The 26,988-nt window shown below is 38.3% G+C and overlaps 1 protein-coding gene across 1 annotated transcript; it reads left to right on the forward strand.

The window, feature by feature from the left end:
- The first annotated feature begins 429 nt into the window (after nt 1-429).
- Nucleotides 430-26,811, forward strand: LOC137082857 (adhesion G-protein coupled receptor G5). Its single transcript, XM_067448394.1, has 14 exons — nt 430-478; nt 648-724; nt 5,240-5,491; nt 5,600-5,810; nt 8,350-8,494; nt 9,890-10,000; nt 10,117-10,242; nt 10,325-10,361; nt 10,460-10,560; nt 10,683-10,798; nt 10,973-11,241; nt 18,437-18,542; nt 18,643-18,923; nt 26,492-26,811. Exons 2-14 carry the CDS (start codon nt 658-660, stop codon nt 26,587-26,589), a joined length of 1,920 nt encoding a protein of 639 aa, XP_067304495.1. The 5' UTR covers nt 430-478; nt 648-657; the 3' UTR covers nt 26,590-26,811.
- Nucleotides 26,812-26,988: the final 177 nt, after the last annotated feature.

Genomic DNA, 26,988 nt, shown 5'->3' on the forward strand with positions numbered 1-26,988 from the left:
TTGCTATTGGTGGATCTCATGTGAGTGACAGGTTGCCCCGCCCACACGCCAGTAAACACGTCATCAGAGAAGAGCAGAGATGTTGCTGTAGGAAATAGGGGGTTATTTATTGAAGATTATGAGGCACGTGAATTTAAAAATAAATTGTGAATGGACAAATCATTTAAAATGAATACTGCAATGTGTCATAACAAAATAAAAATTGGCCCTTTCATGATAACTCAGAGGCTGTTGTCACTGATGATAACTGCTCATAGACAGTGCAGGTAATTACACAAGCATCATAATGTTTGTTGATGATCCTCATAAATAAAAAGTTATGACAAGGCTTGTCATTGTGCTCTGATGTCATTACCGCTCATTGGATATGTCTGAAGCCACAACATTTGAATGTGGCTGATGATCAACTCTCAGTCTGTGAATTCTGACCTTACCATACAGAGCTTTCACCAATTCCACCAGCTAAGAAAACTGAAAGGTACGTGAATCAACCTCTTTAGGTTCATATTGGAGAGCGTTTATGTAATTAAGCCGTTTAAAGAGAATAGATGTGAAAAGATTGTCATTACTTAAGTTTCTAGTGTATGATAGCTGTATGATATTGTAATTGCCTTGTCTGTATTCTGACCTCGAACAAACTCCTACAGAGTTGAAGATATGACACTCTTTCTACTTCTGATCATGATCTATGGCCTGGGTGGTGGGGAATGTGGTCTCGAATATGGTAACTATTGAAAACATTTACATACTTGCAGTTATTAATTATATTAAATAGATTTTCATTTCCAGTTTACAGATGATTGCTAAAGCACAAACTAGGTTATACATGGTGAAAGCCCTCTTCAATCCCAAATAAATACTTTTTTTATTAAAATTCCTTGTATTTTTTTTTTTAATTTGTATTTAAAAAGGTTTTTAGATTCCAATAAGGAAATTTTAACAGGAACATATTTGCAGAATATTTCCATAAACCTACTGTCGTAAAGTAAACATGTTGAATGTATTATGTATGGGAGACTGAAGCTGCACTCCTTTTGACTTCACTGACAAAACTAATTCTGTGAAGTAAATACTACAGAAAAAACTAAGTCAGTTCAGGCAAGAATAAAAGATAAAAAAATAAAGGATATTCTGTATTAGTACTCAACTTAAGCTTGTAGAAAATGAAAGCGTAAATATCAACAGCATCAAATATTCTACTTAACTTAGTTAAGACTTTATATCTCACAATTCTGACTTTATATCACACAATTCTGACTTTATATCACACAATTCTGACTTTATATCTCACAATTCTGACTTTATATCACACAATTCTGACTTTATATCTCACAATTCTGACTTTATATCACACAATTCTGACTTTATATCTCTATATTCTGACTTTATATCACACAATTCTGACTTTATATCTCACAATTCTGACTTTATATCTCACAATTCTGACTTTATATCTCACAATTCTGACTTTATATCTCACAATTCTGACTTTATATCACAATTCTGACTTTATATCTCACAATTCTGACTTTATATCACACAATTCTGACTTTATATCTCACAATTCTGACTTTATATCACACAATTCTGACTTTATATCTCACAATTCTGACTTTATATCTCACAATTCTGACTTTATATCACAATTCTGACTTTATATCTCACAATTCTGACTTTATATCTCACAATTCTGACTTTATATCACAATTCTGACTTTATATCTCACAATTCTGACTTTATATCTCACAATTCTGACTTTATATCACAATTCTGACTTTATATCTCACAATTCTGACTTTATATCTAACAATTCTGACTTTATATCTCACAATTCTGACTTTATATCTCACAATTCTGACTTTATATCTAACAATTCTGACTTTATATCACACAATTCTGACTTTATATCTCTATATTCTGACTTTATATCACACAATTCTGACTTTATATCTCACAATTCTGACTTTATATCTCACAATTCTGACTTTATATCTAACAATTCTGACTTTATATCTCACAATTCTGACTTTATATCACACAATTCTGACTTTATATCTCACAATTCTGACTTTATATCACACAATTCTGACTTTATATCTCTATATTCTGACTTTATATCACACAATTCTGACTTTATATCTCACAATTCTGACTTTATATCTCACAATTCTGACTTTATATCTCACAATTCTGACTTTATATCACAATTCTGACTTTATATCTCACAATTCTGACTTTATATCTCACAATTCTGACTTTATATCACACAATTCTGACTTTATATCTCTATATTCTGACTTTATATCACACAATTCTGACTTTATATCACACAATTCTGACTTTATATCTAACAATTCTGACTTTATATCTCACAATTCTGACTTTATATCACAATTCTGACTTTATATCACACAATTCTGACTTTATATCACACAATTCTGACTTTATATCTCTATATTCTGACTTTATCACACAATTCTGACTTTATATCTCTCAATTCTGACTTTATATCACACAATTCTGACTTTATCACACAATTCTGACTTTATATCTCTCAATTCTGACTTTATATCACACAATTCTGACTTTATCACACAATTCTGACTTTATATCTCACAATTCTGACTTTATATCTCACAATTCTGACTTTATATCTAACAATTCTGACTTTATATCTCACAATTCTGACTTTATATCACAATTCTGACTTTATATCTCACAATTCTGACTTTATATCTCACAATTCTGACTTTATATCTCACAATTCTGACTTTATATCACTCAATTCTGACTTTATATCTCACAATTCTGACTTTATATCTCACAATTCTGACTTTATATCTCGCAATTCTGACTATAACCGTCATAGAATCTGCTATTAACCGTCTATTATAGGAATCTTTTTATTTTATTTAAAAATGTAAACCAACTGCTGGGTTTGTCCATATTTTAAGCAAATTTTGAGTGTTAGAGCACCAAACCACAAAAAAATGACATTTTTAGGCCATTGCAAAGATAAATATTTGATTAAAAAATTACAAAATGTAAAACATGTGATGGTCCTCACGTTTATGAGCAAAACTTTTGTTCTTACAATACAATTTTTCTAAGGGTTCAGTCAAAATCTACCATCATTATGTACTGTACACTTCACAAAAGATATGCCAGTATGATTTCATTGTTAACTTGTCTATATATATATATATATATATATATATATATATATATATATATATATATATATATATATATATATATATATATATATATATATATATATATATATATGTAAAGGTCCTTCTCAAAATATTTGCATATTGTGATAAAATTCATTATTTTCCATAATGTAATAATAAAAATTAAACTTTCATATATTTTAGATTCATTGCACACCAACTGAAATATTTCAGGTCTTTTATTGTTTTAATACTGATGATTTTGGCATACAGCTCATGAAAACCCAAAATTCCTGTCCCAAAAAATTAGCATCTCATGAAAAGGTTCTCTAAACGAGCTATTAACCTAATCATCTGAATCAACTAATGAACTCTAAACACCTGCAAAAGATTCCCGAGGCTTTTAAAAACTCCCAGCCTGGTTCATTACTCAAAACCGAAATCATGGGTAAGACTGCCGACCTGACTGCTGTCCAGAAGGCCATCATTGACACCCTCAAGCGAGAGGTTAAGACACAGAAAGACATTTCTGAACGAATAGGCTGTTCCCAGAGTGCTGTATCAAGGCACCTCAGTGGGAAGTCTGTGGGAAGGAAAAAGTGTGGCAAAAAAATGCTGCACAACGAGAAGAGGTGACCGGACCTTGAGGAAGATTGTGGAGAAGGACCGACTCCAGACCTTGGGGGACCTGCGGAAGCAGTGGACTGAGTCTGGAGTAGAAACATCCAGAGCCACCGTGCACAGGCGTGTGGAGGAAATGGGCTACAGGTGCCGCATTCCCCAGGTCAAGACACTTTTGGGCTACAAAGAAGCAGCACTGGACTGTTGCTCAGTGGTCCAAAGTACTTTTTCCGGATGAAAGCTAATATTGCATGTCATTCGGAAATCAAGGTGCCAGAGTCTGGAGGAAGACTGGGGAGAAGGAAATGCCAAAATGCCTAAAGTCCAGTGTCAAGTACCCACAGTCAGTGATGGTCTGGGGTGCCATGTCAGCTGCTGGTGTTGGTCCACTGTGTTTTATCAAGGGCAGGGTCAATGCAGCTCGCTATCAGGAGATTTTGGAGCACTTCATGCTTCCATCTGCTGAAAAGCTTTATGGAGATGAAGATTTGGTTTTTCAGCACGACCTGGCACCTGCTCACTGTGCCAAAACTACTGGTAAATGGTTTACTGACCATGGTATTACTGTGCTCAATTGGCCTGCCAACTCTCCTGACCTGAACCCCATAGAGAATCTGTGGGATATTGTGAAGAGAAAATTGAGAGACGCAAGACCCAACACTCTGGATGAGCTTTAGGCCGCTATCGAAGCATCCTGGGCCTCCATAACACCTCAGCAGTGCCACAGGCTGATCGCCTCCATGCCACGCCGCATTGAAGCAGTCATTTCTGCAAAAGGATTCCCGACTAAGTATTGAGTGCAGAACTGAACATAATTATTTGAAGGTTGACTTTTTTTGTATTAAAAACACTTTTATTTTATTGGTTGGATGAAATATGCTAATTTTTTGAGATAGGAATTTTGGGTTTTCATGAGCTGTATGCCAAAATCATCATTATTAAAACAATAAAAGACCTGAAATATTGCAGTTGGTTTGCAATGAATCTAAAATATATGAAGTTTAATTTTTATCATTACATTATGGAAAATAATGAACTTTATCACAATATGCTATTTTTTCTAATGATGCTAAAAATAAAGCATTTCATCACAGGACAAAATTAAATTTTAAAATATGTTCACATAGAAAACAGTTATTTTAATAATAATTCAGAATATTACTGTATTTATGACCTAACAAATGCAGCCTTGGTGAGCAGAAGTTAGAACTTGTATTGACCCCAAACATTCAAAATATAGTAGTTTACTGTAATTGTATTATCAAGAATAGAATTACTATAACATTACTATGTTGAACAAGGTATTTGAAATCAAAAACTAATAAAGCACAACATTTTAGAGTCACTGAGATGACAGTTAGTCTCCCCTACCATAGAAATGATAACTGATAACTCTCTTAAAGACTTACATTTCACTGTGTAATTGTGTATTTTCCCTTTAGGAAATCTAACAATATTTAATGACACAAAGACATTGGAAATGAGGATCTCATTGACATCTGGACACAACATCACTATTTTCGACACTGCAAAAAATTTAAGTTGTAGTTCAAAAAATAATAATTCAACCAATTTCTGTTATATTGAGTGCGGTGAACAAGATTTATTTCAAAACGAAAATGTCACCGTTCCAGTAACATATGGCATATGTGCAGAGGAAAATGAGAGTAAAACTAGAGTTGACTTCAGAATACGTAAGTAACTTCTGACTCATTACACAACAGCATTATGAGAACTGTGCATTGAGAATGATAATGTGGTGTTACTTTAATCAGGACATTAATTATTCCTTCCGTCTACAGAACGTCTTACATCTTTACGTCTTACAGAAACATGTGAATGGAATCCACCACAGTGTATTGTGGTTGATTGCTTGACTGACAAAATACTTGAGCTGCTGAGTCAGAAGGAGAATTCAATGGATATCCCAAAGGATCTGAGAAACATTCTCAATATTAAAAAAATGTGCCCAGAGGTGATCTGTAATGAAAATATTGTGGATACCTACATCAGGTATATAAAACCTTATTTAAGATTTAAAATGTGCAATCATTTAGTCATGTTTCCAACCCCTGTTCCTGGAGGCCCCAAACAGTACAGGATGTCTGGCCCCGATATACTTCAAGCTAAATCAAAGAACAAACTAGTGTTGCATCATTTCAAACTAAATCAGGCCAAAATAAAGTTGATTTGGAGTTAGTTTCAGTCATACTTCTTCGAACTACCATTGGTCCGTGGCGATGATGTAAATTGTGGGTGTGGCTCTGAGGCTCTGCCTTCTTTGATGTGGATGTATCTTTCTGGTAATTTTTTTTATGTTCAGACTATCGAAGTTAGACGTCTGCGAATAAAAATGTGAATACTGGAGAGCCGCAGTAGAAGCTGAGAAGCTGTAAAAGCGGTAAAGCCTTCCTATGGGGGTCAAATTTACCCACGAGGGAATGATTTGATATTTTGTTTAAATTTCGACCACAACTTCTCGAAAAGTTTATTTATTTATTTATGTATTTGTGGTTCAAATGCAACGAAAGTCCTCAGATCTTGGACTACGCCAGTGAACACTTCCAAGGGAAGGATGAGGGTTAAAGGGTTAGTTGACCCAAAAATGAAAATTCTGTTATTAATTACCTCGTTCAACACCTGTAAGACCTCCGTTCATCTTCGGAACACAAATTAAGATATTTTTGTTGAAATCCGATGGCTCAGAAAGGCCTTCATTGACACCAATGTCATTTCCTCTCTCAGGACCCATAAAGGCACTAAAGACGTCGTTACAAAGCCCATCTCACTACAGCTGCTCTACAATCATTTTATGAAGCCACGAGAATAGTTTTTGTGCGAAAAAAACAACAACAACTAAATAACGATTTATGTAGTGATGGCCGATTTCAAAACACCACTTCGTAAAGCTTCCAACCATTTTGAATCAGTGTATCGAATTAGCGGTTCAGAATCATGAATCAATACACTGATTCATTAAGCTCCAAGGTTTCAGAAAGACGTGTTTTGAAATCGGCCCATGTCTATATAAGTTGTTATTTATTTATTTATTTATTTATTTATTTATTTATTTATTTATTTATTCATTCATTCATTCATTCATTCATTCATTCATTCATTCATTCATTCATTCATTCATTTATTTATTTATTTATTTATTTATTTCAAACTATTCTCTATTTAGTTTATTTAAAACTATTCTCGTCTCTTCATAAAATGATTGTAGAGCCGCTGTAGTGAGATGGGCTTTGTAACGACGTCTTTAGTGCCTTTATGGGTCTTGAGAGAGGAAATGACATTGGTGTCATTGGATTTTAACACAAATATCTTCATTTGCGTTCTGAAGATGACTTTACTGGAGTGCAGAATTGTCTGTGCAAACATATCCACATCATTGTGATCAGAGGCTTTCTTAACTGCTGTTTTCTCACCGCCCTCGTTTGTTGTTGTGCTTATGGGTGCTTTCACACCTGCCTCATTTAGTTCGGTTGAATCGTACTAGTTCGTTTCCCTCTTTGGTGCGGTTCGTTTGGTCAGGTCTGAAAGCAGCAATCCCACTCAGGTGCGCACCAAAAGCGGACCAAACAAGTGTACCGAGACCTCCTTGAAGAGGTGGTCTCGGTACGTTTTCAAACGAACTCTGGAGCGGTTTGTTTGTGGTGAGAACGTGATCCGACCTCGAACAGAACCAACTGCAAAAGTACTGATCATTTTTGGACTGAACCAGCTGCCGTAGTTAACTGCGCTGACATTATGTGCATGATATTATTACCTGATAGATCGTTGGCAATATTTTCGGAAGATGGAAGCATGTCAAGAGTTAATAATTAATGCACGCCTCCTCTTGAAGTGACGAGCGATGTGCGCTCGCCGTCTGCAGTGCATTAGAATGTTGTTTTCACGTCGCATCCGCGCTTCATTATAGAAATGTTTTGTTTGCATACTGTGGTAAATACACACAGTGTAGTAGATTATGGCCAGGGACAAAAGTGGCCCGCGCAGTCGTCTCTCCATAGTGTTATTATAGTTTGCTGGCTTTGCCTCTTCTGTTGGAATTTTCCCACATGTAACGTAAATTCTGACCAATCGAAAAGCAGTTTAGGAAATACGCCATGGCCAATGAGTGATGTGGATGTTGTCACGTGCCTGCGTTTTGGTTCGTTTCAACTGGTTCAGACCAAAGCAATCAGTGTGGTGTGAAAAGAAACCAAAAAAGCTGAAAAATGCAACAATGTATAATTGTTTGCCCTTGTTTCGGACCAAATGAACCGAACTAGAGTGAACTGTGAAACCGAACTGTGAAAGCACCCTATATTGTTATTGAGAGAAAAATTCATGAATCTGCTGACAAGGTATTTCAAACTTCTTTTTACCCACTAAGTGAAGAACAAAAACCTTTAAAAAAAATTTACCAGGGCCTTTATCTGATCTCATTTCAGATCGTAGAGTAACAATCAGGTGTGTTTTTGGGAGACATGCAAAATGTGTCGGGGTCTCCAGGAGCAAGGTTGGAAACTCTTCTTTAGCCCTGGTTTTATGTTTATCTCACCAGAGTGGAGAAGAACGCCATAAACAGTGTTATAAATCTGACTTTTCCTGAGCAAAAAAAGACCTACTACCATGAGGATCTTTCCATGAGTGTGGTTAAGATGAATTTAAGCAGGACACATGATTATTTACAAATCACTGCTCCAGGTGTAAGTATACTTTCCTCATATATACCAAAGGTCTGAGCCGATATAAATCTATAAAGCTGCTAAACTGCTGTAAGTGATTTCTGCAGCACCTCTTATGAGGATTACGTTTTAAAAACCTAAGTTCAATCACAGCCTCAGACAACTATCACAAAATAACCATGAATTATTTGAATGAAAATACAGCGTCAGACAACATTTAAAAAATATAAACAATAAATTCATAATTTATCACTTTTCAATAACCATGTACTTTTAAACATTTTTAAATGTACCAAGTGTTTCTGATAATGTTAAACAAAAAGTGTTAATAATTCTCACACCAACTGGAATACATCACATCCGGTCTGCGTGCCGCATACAGTGTAGTCACTCAAGTAAAAAAAATTGTAATGCATCCAAAGCTCAAATCAAATCCGAAACACAAGTTAAAGGTCCACTGAAATTATTATTATTATTTTTTTTTAGCTTTTAGTATGACTGTGTTAGCCTTAAAGTTATGAATAAGCTGGTATGTTCCAAAACCAAAATGTGCATTTAGGAGATATAAGCATTCAAAATGTCTCCCACTTCCGCTAAAACGAAACTCAGATTTTGATGATATCATCGCAGACTTCACTTTCTCGTCAAATCTTATGTCCAATCAGAATGCGCTCTAGAATCTAAAGCCCGCCCCCTACACTGCTGAAGCTGAAATCAGTCAGTTGTTAACACACATTTACTAATTTCTACATGGTGAAAGGCACATAGCACACTATATATGTGATAGGAAACGATTCAGTGCAAATATGCTTTCATTTGAGGTGAATAAAGTCTGTTTTCACGTTAGTTTCACACACTGCAGCAGGTCTAAATGGTCTAAATTTAGACTACAGACACGAGAGCGCAGCGCGGATCATATATGCGTGAGTCCACGCGGACAACAAACATATCGACCCATTTGAATGCTGCATTTCAAAGCGATATAGAGGAGATTATGATGGTAAACAGTGTTAGAGGAAACTGGCTTTACAAAACAGAGAGAGAAGGTCCGCTCTGGCGCTCTAGTCAAACTGTATATTAACGAAACGCTATTGGCTGTTTCAAAAAAGGGGAGGAGCTGCTAACAGCTGGAGCCATTTCAGGGGAAATCACATCAACACATTGAATAATGCGGTGCATTTCAAAGCACTTCAGTGGGCCTTTAAGGTGGCTTAAAGGGTCTGATCGCATCACAGCAGCATTTTATTTATGGTATTCCTAAAAAGAAATGGCTTACAGAACATTTGAGATAACATCTGGTTGCAGCTTAATTTTTGACACTTCTAAAAAATGTAGAAAACGTATATATACAGAAAGAATGTAAATCTTTAATTTAGATAATTATTAAAGAGACCTGATGTCTTTTTTCCTTTTAAGGTATTTAATGATGCGAATGTGGCAGAGACATGGATCCCGTTGACGCCTTTCCAAAACCAATCGGATAACAAAATTGGTGTTGTTACCTACGATTCCGATCATCACTTTAAGGTTCAAATAACACACCCTTTAATGTTCTGTTTGAGCATCATAGCGATAGGAGCACTGTTGCTGTCACACAGATTCTCAATCGTAAGCTTATAAGTCAAACAATGAATTTTTTACAGATTAAACTGGGAGATAAAATGTTGATCTCGAAAGTCATACGGATTGAAGTCCCTGGACGTGACATTAAGGAATTGATCAATCCACTTAAAATTCTGTTCAAAATGAATTACACAAATTCCTCATCTGTAAGTGTAATTTGAAATATTCTCAAATTGCCTCAAAATGTCCTGCTAATGAGTCGTCTCTGTTTTGCATTAACATTTAAAGAACTACAGCCTGTCCTGTCAGTTCTATGATGAAAAAGGTACAGTAATAGATGAAAAATCATCTTATACATGCTCCTTTTCCTATTACAGCATATGTGATTTGATGTTGATTTGACTTTTGTGTTCTGTCACATAGGAAGCAATGCCTGGAAAACGGATGGTTGTTTCACCAATAGCACTAATAATGAATATGTGGAGTGCTCCTGCAACCATATGACCCCTTTTGCTCTGCTTCTGGTGAGTACTGAGACATCCACGTATGAAATTAATTCACTAAAATTAGCAGTTTAAAATAATCAGCTAAAATGGTTTCATTTTTACACCACCTCTTATTTATCTACCTTCCTAACTTTGAATAGATCAACTTGGAGATATCCAAACCGCAGTGGGAAATCTTGTCGATCATCAGCTATGTAGGCTGCAGTCTGTCTGCATTTTTTTCAGCTTCCTCTGTGTTGTCGTTCATGTTCAACAGGTGCTGTTCCTTCTGTTTTTATATTATGCATATATATAATCTGTGCTTTGATTCACATTATTCCATGCATAAATTACATTGATATAAAAGGTGTGAATATAAACTGATCAAAGATGCTTCATTTACATCCATTCATGCCCATAGTTTTCAATATGTCTATGTGTGTGTTTGCAGTAACGCAAGGGCAGAAGTGTCCAGCAGCATCCATGTGTCTCTGAGTGGCTCTCTGTTTCTCCTCAACATCAGCTTCATGCTCAGCGAATGGGCTGCCACACTGGAAAATAACAACATCTGTGTGTTTATCGCTGTGATGATACACTACAGCCTGCTGTCTAGTTTCAGCTGGATGGCTGTCGAAGCCTTGCACCTGTACCTTCTTCTCATCAGAGTGTTCAATATCTACATCAGACACTACATGATCAAGCTGTCCCTGATCGGATGGGGTGAGCATCAAGACTACATGTAATGTAAAAAAATAACATAGCAGCCAATGTCTAAAAGGCAAACAGGAAGCATTAAAGGAGAAAATTAAAACGCAAAAAGAAAATTTTTAAACTCGGGTGTTGCTCAGACTGGGAATTTTTTTGTCTGAATAATGCAGATATGCGTGTATGGAAAGCTGGCTAGTGAGAGCTCTGTAATCTGAGTCTTTATAAGGGGTGTTTATTGTTACACCTAAACAGGTGAGAATCACACAATTGCTCGAGGATACAGGCGAGAACGCATCTGCGAACAGTGGCAAGTTTGACGAGAGGCTGTAAGGAAAGCGTGTGCTGAAAGCCCGTAAATGGAGATGGTTTGGGTGTGTTTTATGCAAAGGACTAACCTTGTGCACGCCGCCGCTCATTTAGAATACTCCAAATTCACTAACATTAGAACGAGGTTAGAAACATCTTGTGAATCTGGTGGATATATTTCGTGAGAAGTTCTCCTGTTCGTACAAATATTAAAGAATGAGACCCATTGTATTTTAACATGAAATACTGCATGCAAATTTAAGAGGATGAAAAATTTAAAAATAAGTGTAAGTTTTAAGTTCCTCCTTTATGTCTCGCAAGGTCTTTTGACAGTTAAACATTCAGGTGCTGGTCATATAATTACAATATTATCAAAAAGTTCATTTATTTCATTAATTCAATTAAAAAATTGAAATGTTTATATTGTATTCATTCAATACACACAGACTGATATATTTCAAATATGTATTTCATTTCATTTTGATGATTATAACTGACAACTAAGGAATTCAATATTGAAGACGCCTGGTGCCACACTCTAATCAGCTAATTAACTCAAAACCCCTACAAAGGCCTTAAAATGGTCTCAGTCTTGTTCTGTAGGCAACACAATCACGGGGAAGACTGCTGACTTGACAGTTGTCGAAAAGACGACCATTGACACCTTTCACAAGTAGGGCAAGACACAAAAGGTCATTGCAAAAGAGGCGAAGGGAAGGAAAAGATGTGGTAGAAAAAAGTGTACAAGCAATAGGGATAACCGCACCCTAGAGATGATTGTGAAACAAAACCCATTCAAAAATATGGGGGAGAATCACAAAGAGTGCACTGCAGCTGGAGTCAGTTCTTCAAGAACCACTACGCACAGCTGTATGTAAGACATGGGTTTCAGCTTTCGCATTCTTTTTGTCAAGCCACTCTTGAACAACAGACAGCGTCAGAAGTGTGTCGCCTGGGCTAAAGACAAAAAAGCTGCTGAGTGGTCTCTTATGTTCCCTGACGAAAGTAAATGTTGCATTTCCTTTGAAAATCAGGGTGTCAGAGTCTGGAGGAAGAGAGGAGAGGCACACAATCCACATTGCTTGAGGTCCAGTGTAAAGTTTCCAAAGTCAGTGATGGTTTGGGTTGCCATGTCATCTGCTGGTGTTGGTCCACTGTGTTTTCTGAGGTCCAAGGTCAACGCAGCCGTATACCTGTTAGTTTTAGAGCACTTCATGCTTCCTGCTGCTAACAAAAATTCATGGAGGAGCAGATTTCATTTTCCAGCAGGACTTGGCACCAAAGCAACCAATACCTGGTTTAAGGACCATGGTATCCCTGTCCTTAATTGGCCAGCAAACACACCTGACCTTAACCCCATAGTAAATCTGTGGGGTATTGTGAAGAGGAAGATGTGATATGCCAGACCCAACAGTGCAAAAGAGCTGAAGGCCACTATCAGAACTACCTGAGCTCTTACAACACCTGAGCAGTGCCACAGATTAGGGGCGGAGCCAGACGATGTAAACATTCGGGGATTAGCCCAAACCTAGGGGGGTCCAGGGGCAGACTCCCCCGTGGAGATTTTTTTCCCATTTACATCAGCTAAATGCACTATTTTTCAGGCTGTTTGAGATAATAGAATGCCTAAAAATCTATATACTATGAAAATGATAAGTTACTCAGTAAAAAAAATCATCCAGTAGAGCCTACAACCTGTTTGGTATTTAACTGTTCTCCAGCTGTAGTGAATCCAAAACACCAAAAAATGTTAAGGATGACTCATTTTCACCGTAGTGCAGCGCGTAGTGAGAAATTCACATTGACCAGTCGGATGTGGTTTTTGGCTGCAAACTTTCGCGGTTGGTTCATTCTACAAAGGAAATGCCCATATTTGGAGTAGACAGCGCTGTGTGTGAGACAGAGCTTTATAATGACACCAGGCATGACATGTTTCTGTGAATGGAGACGGCACGGGAGCTCGCGTTAGAATAACTTTGGATGATTTCAGGTAGAAATCTAAAGGCGCACGATGACAAAATATAATGAAATTACCACCTTAAATGTGTAATGTTGCCTTTTTTTATTTTGGCATGAAAGCTTACATGTTAAGGGAGTAAACTGGGCCAAAATCTCAAAATTGACTATGCTTTCACCTTTCGTGTCACGCCTTAATAAGTAACACCTAACGTTAAACTCGCTAGCTAGCCAGCAATACAGTCATGTAACTCAAGTGTTACAACAGCGGATTCACAAACCTGTAACACTTTCGTCTGACGCAGAATCTCCCTCTGGCCGGTGAGGTTCAGTGTTCCTTTTTAAAAAATGTGTAATGTCCATGTTAACTATAGTTAACTACGACGCCGGTGAAATACAAATGCCCGCCAGTCCCTGATGACAACGACAAAAAGTAGATGTATGTTCTTCTTCGTTTTTATTGGCAGTTGGCATTGGCAAACAAGCTGAGTGATGTGCGATGCATTGCCGACCATCCGCCACACACACGGTAATAGAGCTTTTGTTTCATTTTTTGCCACTCTAGTCAAAGACTGAGAGGAAATGAAACAACGTTTAAGTATTTATTTATTTTTTTTAACTAAAAGATTCGGGGCTTTTGGCAAAACGTTCGGGGCATAAGCCCAATTAGAGTAAGATAAGAATTCTGACATCTTTTATGAAATCACTCTCACTGACCTTTTCCTGGACCTCTGTGTACTGCACTCGATTAACTGAGACTTGTTACAGCACTTGCAGGCTGTTGCCCTTGTTTGTTTAGTTGCTTCTATTGCTCTCCTCATTTGTAAGTCACTTTGGATAAAAGCTTCTGCTAAATGATTAAATGTAAATTTAAGGTCAATGGGGTCCAATATTTTCCATTGAAAGGACAAAAACAGTAGCCTAGAAATCTAGACGCACCCTAGCGGCAGCAAATTTAATTTGCCCGCAAGTGTGGTCTAGCAACTCTCAATTCCTATCTGAGCTGTATTCCTCAGAATCTGGACGGCCCAATCACATCGTGTAGGTTATAGAGTCGGCAGGCGGGGCCATAATGACGACGGCCGAGTTGCGTTTGCGTGCTTCTAGTAAACACAGAAACTGGCAAACGGCGGCGGTCTTTCGAATCAGCTCTGCCCGCGCCTCCGGAAGACTTGGAGTTAAGCTTTCCTCTGAAAAAAGAACAAAGAGCGGCACTGAAGTCATTCTTAAAAAGGGAAGATGTGTTCGGAGTTTAGCCGAACGGATACGGCGAATGTTTAATCAGTCAGCGAGCTCCCCCTTCACCGTCGTTGCTCCGGTTGGTTGTAGCGCTATCCTATCGCGTGCAGAGGGAGTTTGAAAGACAACCGTTTTTCCCGCCCCTCGGATTGAGCCCTGTCTATGGTGAGTTTCCAGACCAAACATCTTGATGTGGGTCTGGCTTGTCAGGCTACAAAAACAGTTGAAGCATTATTCAAAATATTTTCACAAGTTATACATGTTTTGAGCCACATGAAAGTAAATAAAGTATAATGTATGAAGCACTTAAACAGAAGTCACTTTTAAACCAAGTAGCTTTCTGCTGGTCAGTGCAGCGTATTTGCATTAGCAAAATCTACGTGGTGGACATTTTAGTACTTGCGTGAAATTCCTGATTGCGAAATATTCTGATTGGAAGCAAAATAACGATTCACGAGCAAGGACCATAACCACAACCATGAATGTTGGAGAATTGTTTGTTGAAGAAGTCATGGATGAATAGCAAGAGTATGAAGGGGATGGTAGTCAGGCTGATCTGGGCATCTGGTGTTGGTGGCCGGGAGATACAGAGATGGGGCATCATCTCAGTTAAATGTAGGCAGAGAGATTAGGACCCCCCTGATACAACCTGGAAGGGAAGAGAAATGGATCGTAAAGATAGATAAATGGATGAGAGACGGAGGGGAAAAGAGGGTTCGAGAGAATGAGACAAACAGTACTGTAAGGAGCGGCCCAATATAGGAAGTTTTTAAAAAAGTCATGTGATTGGTTGAGGCATGGCCCCATTTCTGAACCTCAGTTAACTAGTTAACTCCATTAAAGGACAACTCCGTTGAAAAATGAACCTAGGGGTAATTAACACATGGTTACCGAGTAGTTTGTTCTCTGGGATGCGTTTTCATTAAAATCGAATGTAAAGAGTTCCCTTCTTGAGGAAACTCGCACGGTGTCATTCGCCTGAAGTATGAATGAAAAAAGTCCAATCCTGATTGGTGTTGCGTTGTGACGTAGTGTGTGACAGCATACCCGAAAGGTACAAAGGAACGCCGGCACATAGTACAGATAGCTTTCTGCTCTTCAGCGAAGCGCTCTGTGTTTTAATTTTTTGTCTATTTGGTGTTGTTTGTCCAAATGAGTATTTTGTGGAGCTGGCAGGCTCGTGAGCTGGCAGGCTCGTGACAGTGGTTCTGTCCCGCGTCTGTTGAGGCAGCGCGGCGGTGTAGATCAGTGGGCTCACGGATGGACTTGTCAGCGTGTCCTGGGACTGCTGAGGCACCTTCTCAGTCCTCGTCTGACAGTTCAGATGTTCTCCTTCCCCGCATAGAAGCCTTCCCTGCATCTTCTTCCCCCGGGATGGAGAACCTGACGTGAGGAATCAGACATGCACAGCAGGGATGGAAATTAACTTTTTTGTCCACCGGCCACTGTGGCTGGTGGATTTCAAAATCTACCAGCCACTCCATGTTTTTACCAGCCACTTTCTTGTTTTTAACCGACAATGTGTAACTGCATGTGAAAAATTAATACTACAAGCTCTACAATACTTAAGCAGTTTATTTAATCTCAAGTCTCAATGAAATACTGACATTTTCTCTATCTCTCGTATACACACACAAACCATGAACTGATATACATTTCATAAAATGAGTAGGGCTCTGTGCTCTGTGCGCTTTTTTTTTTTTACCTGGATGTGGCATTTGGATGATTCGTGATCTTTTATGGCTTCCAGTTTTAGGTTTTTAGTCCCAACAATGAAACTATTAGTTTTGGCATCTTCTGAAGCGTGTTGACGACACACCGAGCAGAAAATTGTCAGTAGGGATGCACAGAAATAAAAATTCTTGGCCAAAACCGAAACACCAAAAGAAATTATGCCAACTATTAGTACCATTGCATTTATGGCTAATGCTGTGACTGTGTAACTTTACTAAAAATCAAGGCATTGCGATTGCATAAATTAATCTTAAAGTTTCAAATATTAATCAGTTACAAATTATGCAAATATTTATTTAGCACATTGCAACAATCCACAGTATAAAATACAATTCAAACTAAAATGTTTAACTTGACCTCACTCATGTGTGCATTTAATAATAGCTAATGTACAGGCCTAATGACCTGCAGAAAGGTACAGAAATTCAATAAAGTAATCAAATGTAAAATAACTGCATATTTTAGAGCAGTGAGTGATGTCCTTTTGTTTGACATTAAACAGACAGCAGTAAAGGCTACTGCCCCTTTAAGACCTAGTGCAGGGATATGCTCTTCTTTCTCGACTGTATAACATTCACTTGAGGCATATTCAGACTATGTCTGCTTGGATACTAATCAAGATGGACATGTTGACATACTTTTTGTGTGAGTTTGTCCATTTAAGCGCAAGACTTGAAAGAGAACTCAATATTTGCTGTGAGACGAGTGCGCGTTCTCGGATGATGCGCAGTGACGGATCTTCTTTCAGCGCGCGCTAGTTCGTATTCGCGCGTCTTCTGGTACTACATCCGGGAAATGACGGCGAAAACGACTGGTCATATTCGGACATACGGCCGCACTCGCATGCATTGAACAAAGTTTACAAAGAGGGGAAACAGTATGCTATTTTTATTTACCCGCCACGGTGGCCGGTAGGTGAAGCGAGTTTACCCGCCACGACTCAAAATCACCCGCATTTGGCTGGTGGCGGGTGCTAATTTCCATCCCTGGTGCACAGCATCGAGGCGGGTGACGTTAAGCACCAAACACGCTACTTCATTCATAAAATAAGGGCGCTTGGCTGCTCTCGAGTGGGATGCCTGTAGGGAGCTGATGTTCTGTTCCCCAGTGCGGAAGCTCGCATTGCGGCTTCTTCCCTCAGGGTGGAGAACCAGATGCTTGAGCGATCCGATTCCGAGGAATTAGATGTGCTCAGCATCGATGTAGCGAAGTAAACGAGAGCTCTTAATTACAGTATATATAGCCTATAGTCTTTATTAGGAGAAAATATATGTCCTTTTAACTACATTATATCTTGTTATTACTACACAATTGAGTGGAAAATATAATATATAGGCCCTATGTTGCAGCAATGCGTCACTGCAGCAGGTGGCCTGTATATACGGAAAAAGCGTTTCCATTGCAGTTTTCCTAAAATGTCCTTGTTCGAATTGCCTGAAAAACCACCTCATGAGAGCATAAAAGCTTTTTTGCGATATATGGGAGTTTTTGCGAAATTGCCGCATTTCCATTGGGCGTATTTTCAATTCGAAATTTCAATTTGCGCAATTTGAAGGGTAATGGAAACGCGGCTACTGTCAAGCAGTTCCAGAGACAGGTTTGCATGTTGGGACCCTCATTATGCTACAGTGTTAGTGTGAGGCTATTTTGAGCCTTGTTAGTGGTATTAACTAGCGATTTAATTTGACTTATTCTGTGCCCCATACACTTGCTTTATAAGCTGATCTGTTTTTAGAGATAAAACTCTTTACATTCGATTTTCATGAAAACGCATCCCAGAGAACGATCTACTCAGTAACCATCTGTTAATTACTACTAGGTTTATTTTCACCGGAGATGTCCTTTAAATGTGACAGCCTGTTTTTTTTTTTATTATTATTATTACTGAAATTTATGGATTTGTGCTGGAACTAAATTCATTTAAAATAATTGTCTTAAAATTGTTTATCCCTTGATCTTTTTCTCTTAACAGGAGTCCCTGCTGTTGTTGTTGGAGCCTTGCTGTCAGTTCAAAACACTAGTCCTTTTTATGGCACAAATAAGCTGACATTCTCAAATACTAATGCAACAAATGCAGTGTAAGTCTTCACATATCATGTAACATTATATGCCAATCCATCAACTGAAAGTCAAATGTATGAAGTACATGCTTTTATCAAAAACCTCTCTTTCATACAGTTGCTGGATCAGAGAGCCTGCCATCCTGTATGGCGTGAACCTTTCCTACTTCACTGTCGTATTCCTGTTCAACTTAGGAATCCTAATCACAGTATCCAGACAGATCTTTAAGCTACGAAATGTGGGCAGAAGTCATGGCAAGATGCCGGCTTGGAAGGACGCGGGTACTGTGGTGGGCCTCATGTGTCTGCTGGGCACAACATGGGGTTTGGCCTTCTTCACTGCTGGATATACCAACTACCCTATTCTCTACCTGTTCTGCATCTTAAACACACTACAAGGTATGTGTACTTGGAGTACAAGAGAGAATAAAATGTGACTTATAAATCTTGTAGTTTAAAAGAGGATGCCAAGTTAAATGTACAATACACTTAGGCCCTGTTTACAGCTGGTATTAAAGGTGTCATGAACTGGCTTTGTTATTTTTTTATACTGTTGTCTGAGGTTAACTAATGACGTTTGTTCGGTTTTTATATCCAAAAATATCATAACTAATAAGTAATAGGCTATTTTCTACACTGGTTTTGAGGCTCTCTTCTGAACACTGGGTTCTGATAGGCATGCTGCAATGGAGACTTGAAAGTAAAGCCTACGGCTAAGATTGGATAATATTTGCATATTTAATGAGCTTCAACTCCCTTTCTCAGTTCAGTTCACATGAGGGAGAGATTGATTTGAAGCGGCAAACGGAATGATTCTCTCACAGGGCTCGTAAACGTCTTTATCTAACAAACACAATGATTTATTTCTCATCCACCCGCGATTGACTGGAATATTATTTCTGTATTACATGGCCCACACGATCTGTGGATATAAACATGAAAACACACACAAACCTGCGCGCGCACCCCCGCATGGGCGTCGCTAGGCCCTTTTTACTTAAACTTACTTTTAAACTTATGCCTCAGCCCCCCTAAAAAATATGTGATTAACCTTTAAAACATATGAAACTGGCGGGAGGCTTCGACTTCATCCCGTTTTTAGTCAGTCTCTCCAATCCGCAGCGGCTCTGAACAGAGCGCAGTTCACGTCAGAAGCAGAGTTATGTATGTGTGTGTGTGTGTGTGTGGTGTGTGTGTGTAAATCTGAGCGTCATTGGTCTGTCACCGCTCGTCAATGTCAAAATATTTGATAAAACCAATCAAATCAGAGAAGGCGGGCTTTATGGTCACACAGAAACTGCTGAGGCTGAGCGTAAATTTTAGCAGCGCAACTCGACGTCAAGTAAGATATATGCTGCTAAACTAAACATTCATGTTTGACAGCTGCTGCTCAAAGTCAGAAATGTTAAACAAAAGAAAAACAATTTTAGACAAAAGAGACTTTTGTCTAATTTCGCCATTTTTAACTGAAAATATGCCTATGTGATGATTCATAATAGGCCTTAACGAACAAGAAATATTAACAAAGCCATTTTCATCAGATTAGGCATAAGATTAATAATGAATGTGTATATATATATTCCATTATTATCATTAAATTATTAATAAATATTAAATTATTATCATTCTTTTTGTAACATTCAGTAAATAAAAAAAACTCAGCTTTTTCAGCCTGTATTGGGCATTAGTAATGAATGTTCATATTGTGAATTTAATAAACATTAAATTAGCATGTCTAAGGAAATTATTCATGAAACATATAAATATCAGTATGTTTATATGTAAACCATATGTTTACTTTATTCACTGACAAAAACAGAACAAAATATCAGTCAAAGCTCAGCGTTATGAGGGGAAGAGACAGGGCATGATAAAAACAGAGAAAAAAGAGAGATGTGGACATAAGAAAGACAAATAATCTACTGCCCAGTGACATGGTTTTCAAGCTATTGTTATCTAATTTTTTGGCCTTCAGAACATCTTAAAATGCACATATGTAGATCATATAAATCAAAATTTTCTCAGGGGAGCATTCCCCCGAACCACCCTAACATTTGGGATCTATAAACCTATATTGGGTATGATTAATGCATGTACAGTATGGCCATGCAGTAAGGTGTTAATATTTGCTTTATAAGTAATAATAAACAGCCAATATCTTCTGGGTATGGATGTTTGTAAGCTATTAGTTATTAGAGCAATTTGGACCCTAAACTAAATAGCGTTACCATTTTTTCTACAGGCCTACCCTCACTGGGGGCTGAGCCCCCCTAAAATGAAAATCCTAGAAACGCCCCTGCCCGTGAGAAAACACAAAGCCCCGGGACTACTATTAGCCTACATATATAAAAAAAAAAGCGTTTTACTCACATAAGTTTGTTGCACCATTCCTGTCGGATCCAATATAAAAGGTACAACATTGTGTCTGCTAATCCAGCACTTGAGACTTGTTTACAAATGATTCCACGGTTAAATGAAGCGAACACACAAACGGTCTTCCCCACGTGAGCTGGAACTTCATTAAAAATAAATGTAGTATCACATATTCCTAATATTAGGTTCCAAAGGAAGCTTATGCAGCGACTGTGTTCTTCCACAATATCTTGCTATCTTCTTCAACGCGTTTATTGCTGCTGGCTATCGTGATCCGATGAGTCGGTGGGTGGGGCGACTGAATTACACGTGCTTATTATTCAGTAGAGGCGTGTTTCGCCACTAGATGACATAGGGATGAAGCACACAATCTTTTCTGGGCCTGGTGTCTATAAAAGCTTTTCGTTGACTAACAAGGAGGTTTTCAGCTCTGAAATTTACAGGATAATCTTATATTACCATGACTGTATATATATCAAAAGCTCAAGGGAAAGTTGATTTCTCAATTCATCACCCCTTTAAGATGCGTTTTAATCAATCTTATCACAAGTAGACGAGGGAGACACATTCCTGTTTACACCTGGTGTTTTAATCCATCTCTTTTGTCCACTTTCATCCACTTCTGTCCTGATTTCTTTGAGGTCTATTGGCGTGTAAATGTTTGGGGTTTTTCAGATCTTTCCATGTAATGATCGAAATAAGCTCACGGAATTTACATATGAAAGAAGAGCATCAGCTTTAGTTTCTGCTCTGACAGCCCACAAGACCGAGCGAAGTGATTGTGTGTTAGAAATCAGGAATGGTCAGACAACATTGTGCTTGGTATGTTTTTCATCTTTAAACCAAACTTCCCATAATGTTCACGCATTAGGTCAGTAGACGGAGAGAAGAGGGTCTTTTGTGGCTGTTTGAACACATTCGACCACATGAGCGTCTATACTACGAAAGCAAGTGGACAGGCGAAAGTGTACAAGCTCAAAACGCTTTTTGTATTTAGTGTCGGCCACCTTTGATCCAAAATGCATCTTAATACCAGGTGTAAATAAGGCCTTAGTATTCATATTAGTTCCATAAGGTTAAATCTAATGACTCATAGAGACATATTTCATATGGTCTAACTATCAGGTACAAACTAATTACATTGAATTGAATGCATTAAAGGTGTACTATGTAGTATTTTTTCAGTAAAATATCCCAAAACCACTAGGCCAGTGTTATATATTTTGTTCAGTTGAGTAGGCCTACTTACAATATCCCAAATGTTTCCAACTATTTGTAAATTGTGAGAAAATTGCTATTTTAACTAAGGACCCGGGACGTTTCACCATAGCGTTTGAGGGAGTCGCCTGTCAGTTGCGTCATATCTGCGCTACCCTCCAGTGATTTGTACTCGAGACTCGGACTCGGTCTCGGACTCGGTCTCGAGACCATATTTTAATGGTCTCGGTCTCGTCATGGACTCGTGTCCATTTGGACTCGGAATTGACTCGCACTCGAACATGTTAGGACTAATTTCTGAGTCCACTCGAGTCCCGTTCAAAATATTCATGATTATTACACTATGTTAATATTTCTAGTTAATAATTAATGTTTGACACTTCCAATGATGTGTGGTTTTCTTAAGCGCAACTGCACGTGACTCAGGGGCATAGTTTATGGGGGGGGGGGGGGGGTGTAACCAAATCCCATTGAAATCCCTCAGTTACAACCCCCCTAATATTTCAGCATGAAAATCACAGTAGAACAAAAGAAAAATATGTAGAATTCATTTGTTTTGAAACAATAATTTTGTTCCTAATCAAATATGAGTTTGTCATAATAAATTGGAAAAAAAATAATCCCCCTCCATTGAACCGATTGGTAACGCCCAACAAATGAGTCGCACTTTCACCAAAACAACGTGAGTGGTGTTTGAATGGGAGAGCAAACGTTAGCGCCAAAAATGAAGAGAAGTGCTGCACAGCGGACTATTTTTTAACTGCTGGTCAGAGAGGGATGCAAAAAAATAAAGCATGTACTGAGAATGCGGTATGAGAAAACTGTGTAATAGCTAAGTACACACCACATATATTTAGCTAGCTAATCCATTGCAATGTATTTAGCCATAACTATCAGTATAACAAGTTACCAAAGCAGCCGTCTGTTTTGCTATTTCATTTTTCAATAGTGTCTGTAATTAATGACAAAAGTATTCACATCGGTTTTTGTTTTCTTCCTAAATTAATCTGACTTTTGAACGAATTGTGTGAATGAACGATTTAAGTGGCTCACTCATTAAGCTTTGTAAAGTTAGGCTAGATAGATAGATAGATATAGATAGATAGATAGATAGATAGATAGATAGATAGATAGATAGATAGATAGATAGATAGATAGATAGATAGATAGATAGATAGATAGATAGATAGATAGATAGATAGATAGATAGATAGATAGATAGATAGATAGATAGATAGATAGATAGATAGATAGATAGATAGATAGATAGATAGATAGATAGATGGATGGAAATCCTTTTATATCGGCAGTGGCTCAGGGGCGGCAGTGGCTCAGTGGTTCATGTAGGTTGTAGACAGACAGACAGACAGACAGACAGACAGACAGAAAGACAGACAGACAGACAGACAGACAGACAGACAGACAGACAGACAGACAGATAGATAGATAGATAGATAGATAGATAGATAGATAGATAGATAGATAGATAGATAGATAGATAGATAGATAGATAGATAGATAGATAGATAGATAGATAGATAGATAGATAGATAGATCGATGGAAATCCTTTTATATCGGCAGTGGCTCAGTGGTTCATGTAGGTTGTCTACAAACCGGAAGGTTGGTGGTTCGATCCCCGGTTCCACCTGACCAAGTGCCGAGGTGTCCATGAGCAAGACACCAAACTGCTCCCAAACTGCTCCCGACAAGCTGGATGGCGCCTTGCATGGCAGACACCGCCGTCGGTGTATGAATGAGTGAATGAATGGGTGAATGTGAGGCAACATGTAAAGCGCTTTGGATGGCCATAGGGTCTGTTGAAAGCGCTATATAAATGCAGTCCATTTACCATTTATATATATATTCCTAATTTCCTGCGCGGATCAAATGAGGAATCTATATAAATATATCTATAATTCCACAGGCTCTCTCTGGTCTCGGTCTCAACTCGGACTTGACCCTTTTTGAACTCAGTCTCGACTCGGACTCGACCCTCTCTGAACTCGGACTCGACTCGACTCGATTGAGCTGGTCTCGACTACAACACTGCTACCCTCGGTTTTATTCTGCAGAAGCACTCTAGGCCGGGGACACACTGCAAGAGTGTCGTGAGCGTCTCGGCTGCGTGGCGTGTCCATTTTTATTTCAGCTCCCATGTTAGAGCTTGCATACTGCCTGCGTCACAAGCGCGGCTCACGCGCGGTGGAGCCCTGCGGAAAACGCGTACATGCTTCAAATAGAAGAGACGCCTATTTTTCATGCGACACGCGAGCGTGTTGGAAGCGATTCAAGGCAAAATAGAATAGGAAAAGATGTTTATATGCCATTTTGACACAAATACATATTAAAAAATGACATTTTCATGTTTGAAAGTCTGTAGGTTAACATAAATGCAGATATAGGCCTACTTGTAATAATAAAAAACAACATAATTATCGATTTTGAAATATTAAACCTGTCGATACAGAACAAAATGTTCTGTAGCCTATTTTGCCGTCAATACCATAGATATGTATGGTCAATAGTCTACTGCCGACGTTGTCTTTGCTGTATCAATAGGCAATATATGGGCTTCCCTGTACATTAATAGCAGCATCAGCGCCGCGTCAGACACGCTTCTGGTGTGCAAAGACAGAGAAAACGCCACGCAGCCGCCCCGTGGCTGACACGCAACAGAAACGCCACGCTCACACCACGCTTGCAGTGTGTCTCCGGCCTTACTCTTAGCAGTGTGAACATGTCACAGCAGCGCCGAGCGAACGCCGAGTAATGTCATAACATCATTTTAAACACACTTAAATGTATCTAATATGATTAACAGAGCTGCTTTACCTTATACTCATGAAAAGCGGGAAAAGTGTGCGCGCCCGGCGACTGTGTGCCGTCATAATAAAAGCCCCGGTTAATCGCGAGCCGTGTGTTTGTTTAACAATCGCTCCAGCGGCCGTGCTCAGCTCCACAACACTCGCTCCTGCTCTGATTTACACTACAGTAACGTTAATATTTGTCCTATTTTCCACCGGCTGTGTGGTGAAGACCACGTCCCAAGATACTGCGCTCACACTTTGCGTCATCAAACTACGCCTTTGTTTTGAATAGGCGCCCTCTAGTGGATGGAAAATGTTGCATAGTGCACCTTTAAGTATCAATTTAAATTACATTTAACTTTTTTTAAATGTTATTAATTATAAATTCATAAATATCATAAATATATACATGCAGACTACAGGCCCAAAATCAGAAAAAAAAGTGCCCTCATGTGAGATCTGTTTTTTTTTTATACCTGGAAACAGTGGAGGGTAAATACAATTTATAATCAATGATTTAAATCCAAATCTTGATCTTGATCTCTTTATGAGACTGTCACAACAGTGTAAACATGATTATAATCAGGGCCGTGTCAAGCCTTTGTGGGGCCCTGGGCTAAGCTTTTGAGGCACGTGAGGTCCTGAACATGATGCATAAGAGTCCTCGAGGCTAAGCGTATCTCTGCATGCATCATAGTGTGTGTTTCGTGTGCATTAAGGGAAGTGAGCTTTGCCGTTCTTGAGACCTTGGTCAGTCTTGCGCACTTACTTCCTGTTACTTCTTTACTTCCACGCGCTCTCAAGAGGCCAAGACCGCAAGTGTGGGTGTTTGGACAGGCCCTTTGTAATGGTTCTTGTGTGTGTGGGGGTCAGTTCAGGATCAGGACATGTTCACACTCCAATCTGGTATTGGCAAGATTTAAAAAATAACATGAACAGCCAAGCAAAATCAGAGCAATAAATAAGAAATGATTATTTTCAATGTGAACATTGTGTTTCCTGTTTTCTTTTTTTTCTGCATGTTGGTTGAACCACATGACTTTAATATTGACATATGTTTTTCAAATATAATGTATTATTTTGCCAAACTGCATAAGGTGTTTGTTCCCAGAGTTTCATGTTTATTTTATTGTTATTGGATCATCCTGTTATTTTTGAGTTTATGCTTTCCATCCCCCAAAAATACCAAATGAATTGTTATATAGAATATAAAAGCATGCTCCTCATGTTGAGAGGCCAAATGGATCCATTTTTCATGGTGACAAACAAGAGCCAGGGGAAACAAAAGGAAGAAATGCTAGTCAAATTAAAAAGAGCGTCATTATTCAAAACTATTTTCTGCTAGCAAAGCATATTTAGGGTCAGAACTTTAAAGCCTGGGTTTAGGGTTACTGTAAAGTCACGACACAGTCTGGAGGAAGTGAAATACAAAAGTACAGGCTCTTTGTTTCCCTGTTAAACCACGATTAAGAATTATGGGACGTAAAGACTCAGGGAAAGGGGAATGGAAACTTTTCTAGACACCAAAAAGTGTTGGACTGAAACATCAAAAGTTTGTTTGTTTACAGGGTTTTACATCTTTTTGTGGATGTGCGGTACAGCGAGGAAAAACAGAGCGCAAACTCTTCAATCCAAGACTAAATCCACTCTGGACATCTCTAAATAAGGACCTCTAATGCAGTTTTCTCCGACATGGTTTTACAAGAAGACTATCAGCTACAGATATCTTCAGACAGTTACCAACAGAAAGGCACCTTGGGTTATTTATGAATATCACTCATCATACTTCCAAGAAATGAGAACCGTCAGAATGATTCTGAAAGAGTACTTCCTTTGTGCTAATAACGTACATCACATTAAAGAAAATGTGGTTCCCTTATTATAGTAACTGTACAGATACTTAAAACTTGATCTATCATATCTCATCTTAAACCTATTATCATATGTAACAAAATAATAAAAGCTGTGATTTGTAAAGAAAAATGCTAGATTTGCAGTTATTCTTTTATTGTGTTGCTGAATTTATTAATACGAATAATAAGTGTGTGGGGGGGGCATGTTTTTG

Source organism: Pseudorasbora parva, chromosome 1 (genome assembly GCF_024679245.1).
Source record: "Pseudorasbora parva isolate DD20220531a chromosome 1, ASM2467924v1, whole genome shotgun sequence".
NCBI lineage: Eukaryota > Metazoa > Chordata > Actinopteri > Cypriniformes > Gobionidae > Pseudorasbora > Pseudorasbora parva.